The following is a 17,560-nucleotide window of genomic DNA, read 5'->3' as shown; positions in this document are numbered from 1 at the left end:
CTCCTGTCCTCCTGACTTTTTTTTTCCATAGGCCCTAATGCAAAAGCTATCTACTTGCATGCCTGCAGGGTCATGGATGCTCGATAAGGGCCTTTGGAGAAGAAGTAGCACCGCTCGACCACCATCTCTGACTAGAACATGAGTGCCTCTTGGCCTGCTCATCTTGAGTACATTGGAGTATATATAATTTAGGGAATGGGGGGAGTATTATGCATATGTTTTTTGAAAGTATAGTTATCTTTTAGCAGAAAGCAAAATAGTATTTTGTATATAAAAACAACTGAAAGAAATTGCAGTGATGATTTCACATGAATACCAATCCTATAATGTGAGCTTTAAATGAGTTTTAAAGGCTGAATATGCAACTGTCCCATATTTTAATCCAAACATCAGTTTATGCCACACGTGAAAAGGAAGCATACAGCATCCGGGGAAGAAACAGGAACTTATTTTAGCAGGCTTTTCCATGGATCAACTAGGCATATTGCTAAAATATTAAGAAAAACGTGTCGTATACAAAACTAGACCAAATTAGGCAACCATTTTTCTTTATTTCAATGGGAAAAACAGATTGGTTGCTGTGGGCAACTATTAAACTGGTGTTGCAATTTGATGCGATGTTACAGTATTAGTTCTTAGTGCTTTCAATACGGATGGGTTGCAGGCAGATTGAACACAACTACCACAGGCACAGGGGGTGCAGTCAACTCCTAAACCTTGGGGCTGGATGGAGCCTGAGCTGAGCTCCCTACACCCAATAATGGGGGGGCATTGAACATCATGAGATGCTTTAGACAGTCTGGCATTGCACTTTGCCTATAGCAATGTATTTGCTGTACCAGGCGGCCAAATAGAACTTTGGGTGGCCATTTAAAAAAAAAACAGTGTAGGCATTGTTTTAAAACAACAAATCTGGCTTCCAATACAGAATTTGCAAATAATGTAAAATTTGTTTATTTAGGAGGTAGTAATATTTTAAATAACTAGTATAGAGTATAAAGAAAAGAGTAGGAAAACTAAGAAAACCACGTTGTGTAATGAAAACTTAATTCAAGGCTCATATTGTAATCATGCTTTAGGAAGACGATCAATGCAATATTCAATGTGGCCTATATGTTAAGCTGCACAGCTGTAAAGAAGTGCTATAATACCTTCTGTCCTTCCCTCTTTTTTTTTCAGTTTTTTTTCCAGTAGTAATAAAATACTATAAAATTGTAGGAATTGGGGTTGGAGACATGTGTTCTTTTGGTGCATATTTAGCGAAAAATGGCAAAAACACAGATAACATGACCCCAACAATGGCAAGCATGTAGCCCCATCCAATCTGACAGTCTCCTGCATAGTATATACTTGAGTTTTCACAGTATTTCTTCACAGTAGTGGAGTTGAGGCCAAAGGGGTACACCAAAAGACCGGAAGCCATGATGAACACTGCAAGGGAACAGAAAAAAAAGTAGGTAAATCTAGAAATTCTGTATTACTTATATCTTTTATATGAGTCCATAGCACTCTTTCACTATTGATTACAGACTGGCAATTAGAGTGACCATCCTTTAAGCATTCTTTTTTTACAATTTTAACCTGCCCCGAAGATAAAAATCAGTGCCCCTTAATGCCACTAGGCCTCACGGTGTAGAGATTACCATCTGACACGATAGTCCTAAAGTTTTTCATTACCATTAAAATATAGACTAAAGGTGATTAGATTGGAATGTCAAAAAGGGTGAAGGGAAATCCCCTGTAAAACCCCTCCCACTCCCAGCAAGCCTGAGTTTTGTAGCACACAATAGGGTGATCATAAAGAACAGAGGAGGGTTCTTTGTTCTGTATTGTACTCCTAAACATAAAGATTTTACAGATTTTAGGTTAAAATTCCTATTTACTTAATTAAACAGTACAAGACAATGTCCCACTGAGGGGTGGCAACACAGTAAACGAATGCTAACAGGCCCATGGAATATTGAGTCAAGGTGGGCTTGACAGAACTCAAAGAGCAGCTTGACACAGCTTACGCCTGAAACTGGCATCAGATGAGGCCTGAAGATCCACCTGTTAACACTTAACATAGTTACATAGTTAACCCGATTAAAAAATAGACGCAAGTCCATCCAGTTCAACCAAAAGAAAAAAAAAAAAACAACACACACATAAATAGTAAACCTTCATATACACAATCCTATACCCACAGTTGAGCTAGAGGAAGGCAACCCCCCCCCCCCCCCCCAAAAAAAAAACAAAAAAAAAACATCATACACTTTATTCCGATGGGAGACAAAATTCCTTCCTGATTCCCCAAGAGGCAATCAGATATTCCCTAGATCTACTGTACCTATAAATATTATTATTCAGTTATATTATGTGCATTTAGGAAAGAATCCAGCACTTTTTTAAAACAATCTACTGAGCTAGCCAGAACCAGCTCTTGAGGAAGTCTATTGCAAATTTTCACAGCCCTTAGACTGGCCATACATTATACAATTTTCTTACAATCTTCTGCACAATTTTCTTTAGATTTATCCTCAACTATGTAGTACAAAGGCCTGCATGATACAATTGAAAGTGTTTTTTAGTTTTGACCTCATATTATATGGTTTATATTATATGTTTTTTGGTAAATCTAACAGAAAATTGAACATGTATGGCCAGCCTTACTGTGAAGAAGTTTTTTTTTTTTGTATTAGGGGATTAACCACTTCAATACAGGACACTTTTACCCTCTTCCTGCCCAGGCCAGTTTTCAGCTTTTGGCACTGTTGCACTTTTTTGACAAATGCACGTTTATGCAAGTACCCAAATTACATGTTTATCATTTTTTATTTAGACAGATAGAGCTTTCATTTGGTGATATTTAATCACCACTGGGGTTTTTTTTTTTTTTTTTGCAAAAAAAAATAAAAAAAGACCAATAATTTTGAAAAAAAAATTATTTTCTTAGTCTCTGTTGGGAATTTTTTTTCTCCTTCACTGATGTGCGCTGATGATGATGGGCACTGATAGGCTGCACTGATGGATACTGATGAGGCAGGACTGATGGGCAATGATGAGACAGCACTGAAAGGCACTGATGAGGAGGCACTAATATACAGCACTGGGGGGCATTGATAGGCAGCACTGAAATGCAACACTGATGAGCACTGATAAGTGGCATTGATGGGCACTGATAGGTGGCAATGATGGGCGGCACTTATAGGCGGCACTGATGAGCAGACACTGATGGGCACTGATTGGCATCACTGATGGGCTCTGATTGGCACCACTTCTTGGCACTGATTGGCATCAATACTGGGCACTGTTGTGGCTGCACTGATTATCTGTGAAGATCTCCCCTGTGAGAAAATGCCACTGATCGGCTCTCCTCTCCTCACACGCTGTCAGTGTGAGGAGAGGAAAGCCGATAACCAGCATTTCATTGTTTACATGTGTTCAGCTGTGATTGGACACAGCTGATCACATGGGTAAAGAGCCCTCATTGGCTCTTTAACGAGATTGGGGATGCGCCGTGTCTCAGGGACACGTCGCACTGCCAACTTCTGTGTGGCAAGACTGGGACGACAGAATGAGAGATTCACCCTGTCGCGTCATACAATACAGCAGGCGGGAGGTAGTTAAATTTATTTTCTCCCCAGAGGTAAAGAGTGCCCCTTGTCCTCTTTGATGACCTTAAAGTAAAAAAGGCCGCTTTCACACTTGTGCGATCTGAAAGTTGCGTGAATTTGATGCAACTTCAACGCTACTTTAAGCAATGCCTGTGTGATCTTGAAGTCTATGGACCTCAAGTCGCATCAAAGTCAGACCATAGTAGTGCAGGAACTGCTTTGAAGTCGTACATATATGAATGGGACACATTGGAAATCATGTGGTATGACATGGCAAGTGTCCCAAGTCGCAGTACTCAAGTGTGAAATGGGCCTAACTCTACACCAAGTTCACTATGTGGACTACCTATGTATTGATACATGTGAACAGAAGACAGGTGGCAGCTTTGCAAAGCTGAGAAACAGATGTCTGATGCTGAAAAGTCCATGAGGCACTAGGCGATCTGGTAGCGTGTGCTTTAGCAGAAAACCGTGCAACCCTATGCTTTAGACCAGGCATGTAAAACCTGTGGCCCGAGGGCTGCATGCGGCCCGGAACCGCAGGCAATGCGGCCCACTGCCCCCTGACAATTATTATTTTTTTGCTGGGGAGGAAGGAAGTTGAGTTGGGGCATAGCCACAGTGGCTTCCAACTAACTGTAAGCAGAGGCTGCCTCGGAGGGGAGGGAAGGGGGAGCGCTGCCGGATTAAAAGCAGATCGGGGATCTCCTGCTTACCCACGGGCCGCTGTCATACGAAACACCGCTTCCTGGACTGGGGAGAGGGGGGGGCGGCACGGGAAGGACGTGGCGGCATTTTATTACTTACAGTATATACCTTACTATAGTATATATTTTATATGCGGCCCAAGAAAATTTCTCTACACTCAATGTGGCCCAGAGAAGCCTAAAGGTTGGACACCCATGCTTTAGCCCATAGGTACCATAACTAAGACTTGTCCATTTCACCTAGCAGTGAAAGAGAGAAGCAAAGAACCCCCAAGAAAACTTTTGAGATGGACAAAGAAGGAATCTGATTCCTGAAAAGAAGCACCTACCACCCTTAGACTGAGGAGTGACATTTTTTTGGGAAATTTTGTAGCAGGACATCAAGAAGCGAGAACAACATCCTGGCTTAGGTGGAAGCAGGAAAACACCTTAGAGAAAAAGGAGACCTTAGGCCTCAGAGCAACCTCATCCTTGTTCAACACTAGATGGCTCTTTACAGGATAGGACCACTAACTCAGAAAACCACTGTGCAGAAGTTATAGCAATGAGAAAAACCACTTTAAAGTATAAGTTTAGAACATGTTACATGTTTCACCTGTATTTAGGGGTGAAAGGAGGCTTATTGTGGGCAGCTGAAAGGTTACCGTCCACCCGGCTGAGAGGAAAGCTTGCAGGTGCGCAGTGCTACCCTCAGTGGAACACAAGTAAGGAGGTAACCAGGCATGCGGAAACTGTGATTGATGCCTACATAATTTGGTGAGTGTGCATTCTGTCCGTTTGGTGAAAGGCGATTCACACTGGCTTCGGTGTTAATACTTCACTACGATGGTGGATATAAATTATTCATTATCACGTTTGGACTGTCATATGTAGAGTAGGATTTTATTTTAAATATCAGGTTATACGATTTGTAATTATTGATGCACTGCAAATACTGATTATAATTATGTATAGGGTATGTGTATATCAACCCGTATTGCTAGCAGCTGTTTATCACATTTATTTTAGCACTGACTGGATATATTTTTTGACTAAGGCCCCATGCTCACAGGGCGTCAAAAAAACGAGCTGCAGAGCCACTTCTAACGCCAGGAAAAAGCAGCTGTAAAAACGTGCTTTTAGTAGCTTTTTCCAGTGGCATTATGGCACGTTTGGCCACGTCGCTTTTAGCAACGTTTTTTCTGTCTCCATTCAAAATCAATGGTTCCCTATGGCAGCCTATGAATTTGAATGGAAGGCGCATCGCAAGTCGGATCAGGATGATCCGACTTGCGGTGCGACTTGCGCTCTGAGAATCTTGAGGGGGGACCCCACGCTGAAAAAAATGACGTGGGGTCCCCCCAAAATCCATACCAAACCCTTATCTGAGCATGCAGCCCGGCAGGCCAGGAAAGGGGAGGGGACGAGCGAGCACCCCCCACCCCAAAGCACCTTGTTCCCATGTTCCCGACAACTCTGGCTTGTGGTTGTGGGGGTCTGCGGGCAGGGGGCTTATCGGAATTTGGAAGCCCCCTTTAACCCCCTCCCTATGTGAATGGGTAGGGGACAAATGCAGCACTCAGACCGATGCTGCATCCACCTAAGGAAGTATATATATTTTTTTTAATTCTTTTAATAAGATGACTAAAAAGTTTGCTTCTCTGAAACCACTTTGTATCCTATTATTTATTTAGTAATGGGAATAATACATCTAACTTTCTTGCTACTAAAAAACTATGTACACATAGAAACCACTTAGATTTCTATATCATTTTTAAAAATACATACGAAAATTACTGAAAAAATACATCTGAATTATTTCTATTTATTAGCAACATAAATACATTTGTATGTGCATGTGCCATTACATTATTTTAATGATAATAACTTTTTTTTCCATGGTATTCAAACTATTAAACATACTTATACCACTAATGATAAAATGTAGTTAACATTTTCATTTTTACATCTGTTAAACTCTGTCAGATTAAAATAGATGCAAGGAGTTAAATCACTAGAATAAATCCATAGGGGGCAGCAGAGTAATTAAACGAAATACAGCATAGCTCCTGATAGAGAGCAAGTTGCAGCTAGTTAAACTAAGCCCGATATGGAGCTATATGGGTGCTACCATTGCTTTTTCTTTTGGAAAATGTAATATGTTTCTGACCTCTCCCCTAAACCACAAGAGTCAGTATGACAACCAGGCAATTAGCATTTTAGAAGCAGAGGAAAAAAGTGGAAGTCTCCATGTTTCCCTTTTGATAGGTTTCTTTTAATGTATACCAGAAAAAGACATCTTAAATGTACAAAGTCAAGCATACTAAATAAGTATAAGCTTTTGGAGAAAGTCATTTTTTTTAGACACAGTGGGGTTCATTTACTAAAGCTAGAGAGTGAAGAATCTGTCACAATTCTGCATGGAAACCAATCAGCTTCCAAGTTTTTTTGCCAAAGCTTAATTGAACAAGCTGAGGTTAGATTGGTTTCTATGCAGAAATGTGACTAATTTTGGACTCTCTAGCTCTAGTAAATAGACCCGACTGGGGTGCACCCTAAGCCTGGAATTTCCTGGACGTGAGTTGCCCAGTAAGCTGATTGGCTGAGAAGCTAGCCACAGCAATATTGCCTAAGGTGTTAAGGCATCTTACACAAATACTCCCTATTACCTTCTATAGGTAATATTTCAGTTATGGTAACCAAAGGGAAATTGTATTAAACCCAAAACCAGAAATATGATATACAGTATTGCAGTTTACCAATCATTAAATGTGGTGGCTGAATTCATTTTCTTTGCATGCTTTTTTTCCCTCTGTTGTCACCTGATGATCTGCCAGTCTGGGGGGTGGGGGCGTAGTGTTACAACAACAAATTCCTAAAAAGTTGGGATGCTGTGTAAAATCTACATAAACCCATATTTTATTCACAATATAACAAAGAAAACATATCAAATGTTTAACCCAAGAAAATGTATCATTTTAAGAAAAGAGGTCATTTTTTAAAATTGCAGCAACATGTCTCAAAAAAGCTGGGGCAGGGCCATGTTTACAATGGTGTATTATCCCCTCTTCTTTTAACATGAATTTGTAAATGTCTGGGAACTGAGGGGACCAGTTTCTGGAGTTTTGGGAGAGGAATGTGGCCCCGTTCTTCTTCTTGATATAGGACTCTAACTGCTCAACAGTCCTGAGTCTTATTTGTCATATTTTTCATTTTAAAATACACAAAATATTTTCAATTGGTGAAATGTCTGAATGGCAGGCAAGTCAGTTAGCCACCTGGACTTTTCCACTATGAAGCCATGCTTTTGTCATAGATGGAGTACGCAGTTTAGTATTGTTCTGCTGAAAAAAAAGGTCTTCCCTGAAAAAGACGTCTGGATGGGAGCATATGCAGCTCTAAAACCTGGATACTGTATATCTTTCAGCATTCATGGTGCCTTTCCAGATGTTCAAGTTGCCATTCCAAACACACTAATGCATCCCCCCACCCATACCGTCAGAGATGCAAGCTTTTGAAATGAGTGCTGATAGAGCAGTCCTTTTTTCTCCCACTTGTTTAGTCCAAAGGATGCAGCATCTCAACTTTTTTGGAATTTGGGTTGTAAATAATAAACCAAAATCAGTATATATATATATATATATATATATATATATATATATATATATATATAATTTATAAAATTATTTGTCAACTGTCATTTAAATCACGCTTCTTTAGCCACATGTCCAGAATATATTATAATATAATATAATGTGGATCAACTAATGCTGTATGCCAACTCTTAAAGGATGGGTGACTATTTTTGTCAGTTATGTCAAGTTGGAAAAACATTATAGTTCTAAGTAAAAATAGATCTGACTTACATGAATGTTCAACCTTATATTTGTAATATATTGAAATGTGAGAATGGCTAAGAAATTCAATTTAGGTTGTACTGCTTTTATTTTCTCCATATAGAAGGAAAGTTATAATGTAGTAAACTATTATTATATAAGGATAAGATTAAAAATAATAAGTGACCAAATGAACAAATACTATACATGCATTTAAAATTAATCATATCCATTCAGGCACCCAAAGTAAGTTTTATTTGTGGTTTCAAAGACATCAAAGTACATTTATGTGCGGATGGCAGGAATGCTTCCAGAATTCCCATAGGCAAGATATAGAAAGGAAAACTGCACACAGAAAACATGTGCCAGCTTATCAGGGTAGTTACCCATGAACAAATGAGAAATAACCACAGAGGATAAGGGCATGATGTGCTGTAATGTTCTGCACAGCTGTTGTCGGTCTTTTCCAGCACTGCAGCTCTGCCTGCCTGTCCAGCTGAAGCACTGATCAAGCTATAGAAGTGTCATCATCTCTCAGAACACTCTTTGTTTCCTGGGGGAGCCAACAAAACAGAATATACGATAAGAAAGGTCTGTACAATGTGCCTATTCTCTGAAGACCCAGAACCACTGGTTCCTGCTCGTCATAAATCAGACAAGCATGTATGGAAGGCTGGAATCTGCAGCATTCTTGGATGTCTCCCAGTAAATAGGGGACTCTGCCAATAGTTTATGCCTCCGTCTGGCACAAGTTACGACAGGATGCAAACAGAGGCACTTGTACTCCGGCATATTTCACCTGTCATCACAATCACATCATTCCCTTATTAATTATTTTATCTGTCATTTTCAGCTATCTGAAATGTGTGCACTCACATCATGTAAAAGTTCAAAGCAATGGCAAATATAGGAAAGCGGCAGATGCTTTCATTTTTATTTCGGCAGTTTTTGATTCAGGCAGCCTATGATATATGGCTATGTGTTTGTAAAATAAAAGGCTGCCACTGAATCCCAAACAGTCCACCCCAAATTTATTTTCTAGTACTGCTACAGTTTTCTGTACAAGTTTTAGAAATTCCTAAGGGACAATTGTAAAAAAGAGCAGTTAACCACTTCTGGACCGGAAGGATTTACCCCCTTAATGACCAGGCCATTTTTTGCGATATGACACTGCGTTATTTTAACTGACAATTGCGCGATTGTGCGACACTGTACCCTAATAAAATTGATGTCCTTTTTTACCACAAATAGAGCTTTCTTTTGGTGGTATTTGATAACCTGTGCGTTTTTTATTTTAGGCCAATTTGTATTCTGCTACATATTTTTGTTAAAAAAATCCCAATAAGTGTATATTGATTGGTTTGTGCAAAAGTTATCACTTCTACAAACTAGGGGAAAGATTTATGTCATTTTTATTTATTTATTTTTACTAGTAATGGCGGCGATCAGCGATTTTTAGCGGGACTGTGACATTGTGGCTGACAGATTGAACACCTAACTGACAGTTTTGACACTTGTGGGAGGACCAGGGACATTACTACAGTAATCACTGTGCTAAAAATATGCACTGTTACTGTACAAATGACACTGGCAGGGAAGGGGTTAACACCAGGGGCGATCAAAGGGTTAAATGTGTCCCTAGGGGTGCTTTCTAACTGTGGGGGGGGGGGGGGATGAACTTGTAGCATGAAAACAGAGACCTGTGTTCCTAAATAAGAGAAACACAGGATCCCTGTGTTCATAGCTGACAGAACAGTGGTCTGCCATGTTTACAACGGTAGACCACCGTTCTGTTTCCATGGGGAGCGATCACGGGTGCCCAGTGGCAATCGCGGCCGCCGGACCCACAAATTGACTTTCCCTGTGGTGAATTGACGTGCATGCGCCCCCACTAGCAGTCCCGTGAAGCGATGTAGAGGTATGTCATTTCATGGGACAGAGCTGACCTGCCTCAGTATATGTATTGCTGGCGGTCGGCAAGCGGTTAACAAAGGAAATCAGGCCAATTGGGAAAGGAGATGCATTACCAACTTTGGTGATAATAGATCTTGAAAGCTTATATTTCATTATAGCTCATCTCTGAGCTCCAAGATGACAAAGAAAAAAATAATAACACGATACATAGTTTTTATTATTAATATTTCTCTTTTACATGTGTACACCCTAAGCCGCTGCCATTGGAGCCCATGGTTTACACCCCCCAACCAGGAGGCCTATAAATAAGGCCTAAAAATGTAAGTTAAAGTGGTTGTAAGCCCTTATACTGTATATACCTATAATGGTTGTGTGCATTGAGCCCATGAAAAGCTATATGCGACATCCATTTTGTTCAGGTCTCAGCCATGTTTGTCCTTAATTGGTCAGATGGCCTCTGTCAACACCCCTTTGATCCCAGAGAAAAGGGGAATGCCAGGACAGTTTGGCAACTTTCGTTAACATAAAACCAAGGAACACCTAACAGGACTTAGTGAGAGTACTACAGTGAGAGTCACTGTACTGTTATTTGCTTATTCACTGGACTATGCTGAAACCAGGATTTGCATTATTCTTCCCTTTCAACAACTTTGTATTTCTCTGTTGTTTTATTGTTTTTTTATTTCTTTGTAACACCCTTTTTCTGTAAATATTTTATTTGCACCATTTTGACCTTTTCATTATTAAACTCTATTTTGAAAAGTGTTGAAACAGTCTCTAAAGATTTTGATGCAAACTGTCTCTTGAAGAGTGCTACTGTAGCATTATTCTCTGAATATACCTGTCTGTGGTGACAGTGTGTGTTACAGATGTTTATTCTAAAATCATAGTTCTTATTGTTAATCTTATGGAAGTTCCGAGTCTTCAGTAAAAGTCGGTGGTGGCAGTTAAAGTGTTATTTGTTTAATTAACCTAATCCTGTGACAATCTCTCTCTCAGGGTGCTGCCACCTAGATTGTGGCTGGAAAATCTTTGTGCAGGGTGCAGCTGAGAGTGGCATTGTTACATAAGTGGCAGCTTATGTCACAATGCTACAGTTGGTGAGAAGGGCACGGGCCTGATGTACACGGTCCTCATAATACCCAGTAAAGTAACTGGCTTCAGGTGATACACAGAAATTAAACAAATCCTCCTACATAGGTTATTCGTGTCTATCTGCAGTCTTCTCTTCTCTACAGCAATTTGTAGTGCTGAATTTTAAAGCTTTTCTGAGAGATCAGAAAAAGGGGGCAGAGAGCTGAAGTTACACTATGCAGAGCTCAATGAGGAGAGCTCTAACAGCTGATTGGAGGCAAGGGACACACCCCTCCACACAGCACACAGGTTCAGATCTGAGGCTGTCAATCAGCTAGCGGTCCCTCCCATGTCACCATTTTTCTCTTGGGGTCAGGAAAACTTGTCAGAAGTAATTCATGCTGATAGCAGAGGAATGCAGCAGAAGACAAGAGTAACAGTGCTCTTAACTGAGACAAGCACACACCCAAATGTGTGACAGTGTTAGATTGTAAATCTGTTAAATTGCTGCAAGTTTTCACTGGCAAGATTATACTTGCAGAGCACTTAAAGCACCGTTTCTAGTTGACACTCTTCCAATTTGTAGCAAATTTGTGTGGCAAGTTTCTAGCAAGAGCAGAGTTGCAGTGGGGAGTCTTCAGCAAGAGCTCTGCAAGTCTACAGCTTGAAAATTAAGCCGCAGTGACTTCTGTGGTGGGATGACTATTGCACAACATAACTGAACCTCACAGCAGATTTGCCAAATGTTTGCAAAGAAAGTTGATCTGGAGTCATGCAATGCGGACTTGCTGCAATTGTGCAACACACTTGTGAAGCCTGGCAAGTCTAGCAATAGCTTAGCAAGTCATTTTGAAACTTGCAGCACAATTGCTTGCTATCTGGGCACTATAGAGGGATATGCTTTGTTCATATTTCATGTCTGAGGTTAACAACCACTCTAAAGTGGAACTAAAGGGTGGATACTTACCTGTCCTACAGACCGTTACTGGAGTCAGCATCTTCTTCTGAGTGCTAGTCTGCAGGCCTTGTCATTGGCCAGCAGGGGATTACGCCACTCCTGTGCAGGAGCTAGTCATTCCAGCGCTCAGAGACCAGCCTGGCACTGTTAGCTGAGCTGCACATGCGCAGCTCAGTTTACAATGCTGAAAACGACAACAAGCAGGCAGCTAGGGGCATTTTAATGTAGAAGAGACATTGCATGTCTTTTCTACAATAAAAGTCTGCTTGCTCACTGTTTCTTAAAGAGAAACTGTACTAAAAAGTATCAAAGGTTCAAAAAGTAAAGCTCAAAAGGATGAGCTCTCAGCTGGTATAGTAATGAGTTAAATATATTTGGAAGACCGCTTCTATAGTTATAAAGTACTGAATGTGACATTTATCAAACAATAACTCCAGGCACTGGGTCAGTTTTAGATAAATTAAGGCCCAGGGCAGGAATCAAACCAAAACCCTCTTGGCTGGAAAACTGCAGGCCATCTGACACGACCCACCTCACAGAGTAAAAAATACTCTGTTCTTTCATGTTTTTCTCCCTTTCTGATTTAAATAAATAAATGGTTTATAAATAAATGGTTTAACAGACATTTTGCAAGAATTTATTGAGTTCAAAACTGAATAAAATTTAAAATAATAAAACCATGAGGAAAAACAGAAATGGTATAGGGACAATAACAGTATCTGACAAAACTGAGTACACCCCTCACATTTTTGTAAATATTTTATTATATCTTTTCATGTGACAACACTGAAAAAATTACACTTTACTACAATGTAAAGTAGTGAGTGTACAGCTTGTATAACAGTGTAATTTTGCTGTCCCCTCAAAATAACTCAACACACAGCCATTAATGTCTAAACCACTGGCAACAAAAGCGAGTACATCCCTAAGTGAAAAAGTCCAAATTGAGCCCGAAGTTTCAATATTGTTTGTGGCCACCATTATTTTCCAGCACTGCCTTAACCCTCATGGGCATGGAGTTCACGAGAGCTTCACAGGTTGCCACTGGATTCCTCTTCCACTGATGACATAACAGAGCTAGTAGATGTTAGAGCCCTCGCGCTCCTCCACCTTCGGTTTGAGGATGCCCCACAGATGCTCAATAGGGTTTAGGTCTAGAGACATGCTTGGCTAGTCCATCACCTTTACCCTCAGATTCTTTAGCAAAGCAGTGGTCATCTTGGAGGCGTGTTTGGGGTTGTTAACATATTGGAATACTGCTATGCAGCCCGGTCACCGAAGGGAGGGGATCATGCTCTTATTCAGTATGTCACAGTACATGTCATATGGTTCCAGTAATCCATGTCCTTAGTCTGCTTGTTTTCAGCAAACTGTTTGTTGACTTTCTTGTGCATAATCTTTAGAAGAGGCTTCCTTCTGGGAGGACAGCCATGCAGACCAATTTGATGCAGTATGCGGCGTATGGTCTGATCACTGACAGGCTGGCCCCCCCACCCCTTCAACCTTTGCAGCAATGCTGGCAGCACTCATATGTCTATTTCCTAAAGACAACCTCTGAATATGACACTGAGCACGTGCACTCAACCTCTTTGGTTGACCATGGCGAGGCCTGTTCTGAGTGGAACCTATCCTGTTCAACTACTGTATGGTCTTGGCCACCCTGCTGCAGCTCAGTTTCAGGGTCTTGGCAATCTTCTTATAACCCAGGCCATCTTTATGTAGAGCAACAATTCTTTTTTTCAGATCCTCAGAGAGTTCTTTGCCATGAGGTGCCACGTTGAACTTCCAGTGACCAGTATGAGGGATTGAGAGCGATAACACCAAATTTAGGGGTGTACTCACTTTTGATGCCAGTGGTTTAGACATTAATGGCTGTGTGTTGAGTTATTTTGAGGGGACAGCAAATTAAAACTGTTATACAAGCTGTACACTCACTACTTTATATTGTAGCAAAGTGTAATTTCTTCAGTGTTGTTACATCAAAGATATAATAAAATATTTACAAAAATGTGAGGGGTGTACTCACTTTTGCGAGATACTGTATATGTTTACAGTAATAATCAAAAAGCATGTCAGATCTTCTAATAATATAAAGGTCCCATTAATTTGGTGAGTGTGGAGTAAATCCAGAAGGCGGGGGGAAGACTGGCCGGGGAGTTGAGGACACAGGGGAACACGGGCACACAGGCTGCAGGAAGACAGTAGAAAGTGGCACAGTGCAGGCGGTGGTAGCAGTGGCGGGTCACATTTTTAATGAGTAGCTATTTTTTTATTCAGCAGAGTCTAGGGCAGGGGTACTCAATTAAAATTCACGGAGGTCCGGTTGGTAACATTTTCTTTCTCCAGAGGTTCGAATCTAATTTTTCTGCTATGACCAACATTAGCAACCCGCTTACATCACAGCCCCCCTTGCAATCACAACCCGCCACATCACAGCTCAACCCCGCCTGACATCACAGCCCTTCACCTCACATCACAAACCCTTTATATCACAGCCCCCTTCTCATATCACAGCCCCCCCCATGTCATAGCCCCCCCTATATCACAGCTCCTCCATATCACAGCCCCCCATATCACAGCTCCCCCATATCACAGCTCCCTTTAACATCATAGCCCCCCCCCCCATATCAAAGCTCCCCCCTCACATCACATCCACCGTATCACATCACAGCCCCCTATATAACAGCTTCCTTCTCACATAACAGCTCCCCCATATCATAGCTCCCCCATATCACATCACAGCCCTCCACATCACAGCTCCTCCTCTCGCATCATAGCCCCCCCCACATCACAGCCCCCCACATCACTTCTCCTCTCACATCACAGCCCCCCCACATCACAGCTCCCCACATCACCACTCCCCCTCTCGCATCACAGTCCTCCATATCACAGCACCCCTCTCGCATCACAGCCCTCCATATCACAACTTCTCCCTTTTACATTACAGCCCCCAATATCACAGTACCCCCCCATCTCATCCCAGCTCCCCTTCTCACATTACAGCCCCCCCTTCTTACATCACCCCATATCACAGCTTCTCTCTCCCACACCACAGCCCTTCAGTATTATAGTCCCCCCCCCTCTCACAGCCCCTCATATCACAGCTCACCCCTCACAGCCCCCCCCTATTTCTAAGCTCCCCCATCTCACATCACAGCCCCTCCCCCCAATAATCTTCTCCCTACCTTAACTCAGTGTTGTGGGCGGGGTGGACTCCTCTTCTGGGTGTGCTCGCCTGCTGCTGCCGCTCTGTGCCGTCTGCCCTCCTCCTTGCTTTTGGTTCAGTGGCGGGCGGGTGCATTGGGGGAGGAGAGGGGGTTGGGCAGCTGCCACTCCCCCTGGAGACCTTCTGTTCCCCCCCGCCTGCTCTGCTGTGACTTCAACAGCGGCAGGGGTGGGTGCATGTGGGGGGAGAGGGCTTAACAGCTGCTATGGTCCAGATTTAAGTGCATCTGGGTCCGGACGCGGCCCGGAGTCCGCCTATTGAGGACCCCGGGTCTAGGGGATAGTTCTGCTATAAATTCACTGAAATGACCATGAGCCTATAGCAGAAGGAGGAATGCTGCCAACATGAAGCATACTGACCTGGGCCAGCTGGAAGCAGTTTTGAGCACCCGACTGCCTTACTCTGGTGGCAGCAAAAGGTTTAAAGTGATTGTAAAGTATTGTTTTATTTATTTTTTTAAATAACAAATATGTTATACTTACCTCCTCTGTGCAGTTGGTTTTGCACAGAGCAGCCCGGGTCCTCCTCTTCTCGGGTCCATCTTTGCTACTTCTAGTGTCTCCCTTTTGTCGAGTGCCCTCACAGCAAGCAGCTTGCTATGGGGGCACGAGCCGTTCAGACACGGAGCTGCAGTTCGGCCCCGCCCCCTTTCACTCCTGATTGGCTAACTTACTTTGATTGCTAGCCGGCTGTATCTCAGCCAATCAGGAGGGAGAGTTCCGGCTGGCCAAGGGACTCGTGGACATCGCTGGACAACGATGGGGCTCAGGTAAGTATTAGAGGGTGCTGGGGAAGCTGCTTCACACAGAAGGCTTTTTATCTTAATGCATAGAATGCATTAGGATAAAAAGCCTTCTGACTTTACAACTCCTTTAGGGATAATCAGGTCAGTAAATACAGGTGTCATTTGACAAACACATTATATTCCTTAATTGCAAAAGAAAATAAATCACAGCGCAAACAATAATGAATCATATACAACATAGATAAGGTTCTACTCAAACTCATAAAGTGCACCGTGCAAATATGTGCAAAAAAGCAGGAGTGTAGAAACCATGTAAATATATGCAGTAATAAAAGTGCCAGTCCAAATAAAATAGTTCATTAAGATCTCAGTAGATGATAAGATATATGCAGTCTCAAAAGTGTATCCCACGAAAGTGCTGGAGTGCCAGGATAAAAGTGCACAAACATGCAATATTTTTCGGTGCTGTGAGCAGGTGCCGGTCCTCCCCCTTTGGGTGTTCACTTACCGGACAATGGTGACCCCTATGCCGTATAGCTATAGAGATCGACAGGGCTTGTGTCCTAGTAAGGAACCGACTGTCAAAGACTCCTCCAAGCTAGATGTATCTCCACAGATGTAAAACACCCCGATACATGTATTGGAGAAAAGGATGCTCACATAGTGTAAATCCGATAAAAGAATGTTTATTTGTGCAAATAGTTAAAACAAACTCACATTTCGTGGCTGTGTATAAGGCGTATAGGGTAAAAATCTCGTCCTTCCTGGTGGCTGGTGCCGCTAGAACGCCCCGTGGTTACGGCGTGCGTTCCACCGCACCGGAAGTGACGTATCGCCAAGACGTAGACCGGAATTGCGTCGACGCGTTTCGCCCTCCTCTTCCGGGCGTTTTCACAGACGTATTTCCGGTCTGCGGCGATGGGCAGTGTTTATATATTGCTCCATCTAATTGGCAAATGGCGAACTTCCTATTCCTGATGGGTGTATGCAACTTCATCTCCACCCAACCGGAAGTCATGGAGCCGCCATATTTCTATTCCCTCATCATATAACATAAAAGGATCAATAAAATCAATGAAATAAGGGCCAAAGTTTCGCAAAAATACAACTTATATACAAATCGGGACTCCTAAGAACATAATATAATATTTTAGGCAACAATACATTATCAACATCAAAAAAATCCAACATCCAAAGAATAGGAAGTTGATAATGTATTGTTGATTGTTGCCTAAAATATTATATTATGTTCTTAGGAGTCCCGATTTGTATATAAGTTGTATTTTTGTGAAACTTTGGCCCTTATTTCATTGATTTTATTGATCCTTTTATGTTATATGATGAGGGAATAGAAATATGGCGGCTCCATGACTTCCGGTTGGGTGGAGATGAAGTTGCATACACCCATCAGGAATAGGAAGTTCGCCATTTGCCAATTAGATGGAGCAATATATAAACACTGCCCATCGCCGCAGACCGGAAATACGTCTGTGAAAACGCCCGGAAGAGGAGGGCGAAACGCGTC

At 42.0% G+C, this 17,560-nt stretch overlaps 1 protein-coding gene across 1 annotated transcript in view; it reads right to left on the bottom strand.

Annotated features, from left to right (window-relative positions):
• Positions 1–878: 878 nt before the first annotated feature.
• The window catches only part of LOC309545329 (LHFPL tetraspan subfamily member 7 protein-like), a 307,481-nt gene continuing 290,799 nt past the window's right edge, over positions 879–17,560 (bottom strand). Inside the window, exon 3 of the mRNA XM_082244485.1 lies at positions 879–1,431. Coding sequence (XP_082100611.1) covers positions 1,205–1,431 — 227 coding nt within the window. The 3' untranslated portion in view covers positions 879–1,204. The remainder of the gene's footprint in view (positions 1,432–17,560) is intronic.

The sequence above is a fragment of the Pelophylax lessonae genome, assembly GCF_965119305.1.
Source record: "Pelophylax lessonae genome assembly, chromosome: 2".
NCBI classification, from domain to species: domain Eukaryota; kingdom Metazoa; phylum Chordata; class Amphibia; order Anura; family Ranidae; genus Pelophylax; species Pelophylax lessonae.
The sequence above is the reverse complement of the archived record's forward strand: the minus strand, read 5'-3'. Positions and strand labels throughout refer to the sequence as shown.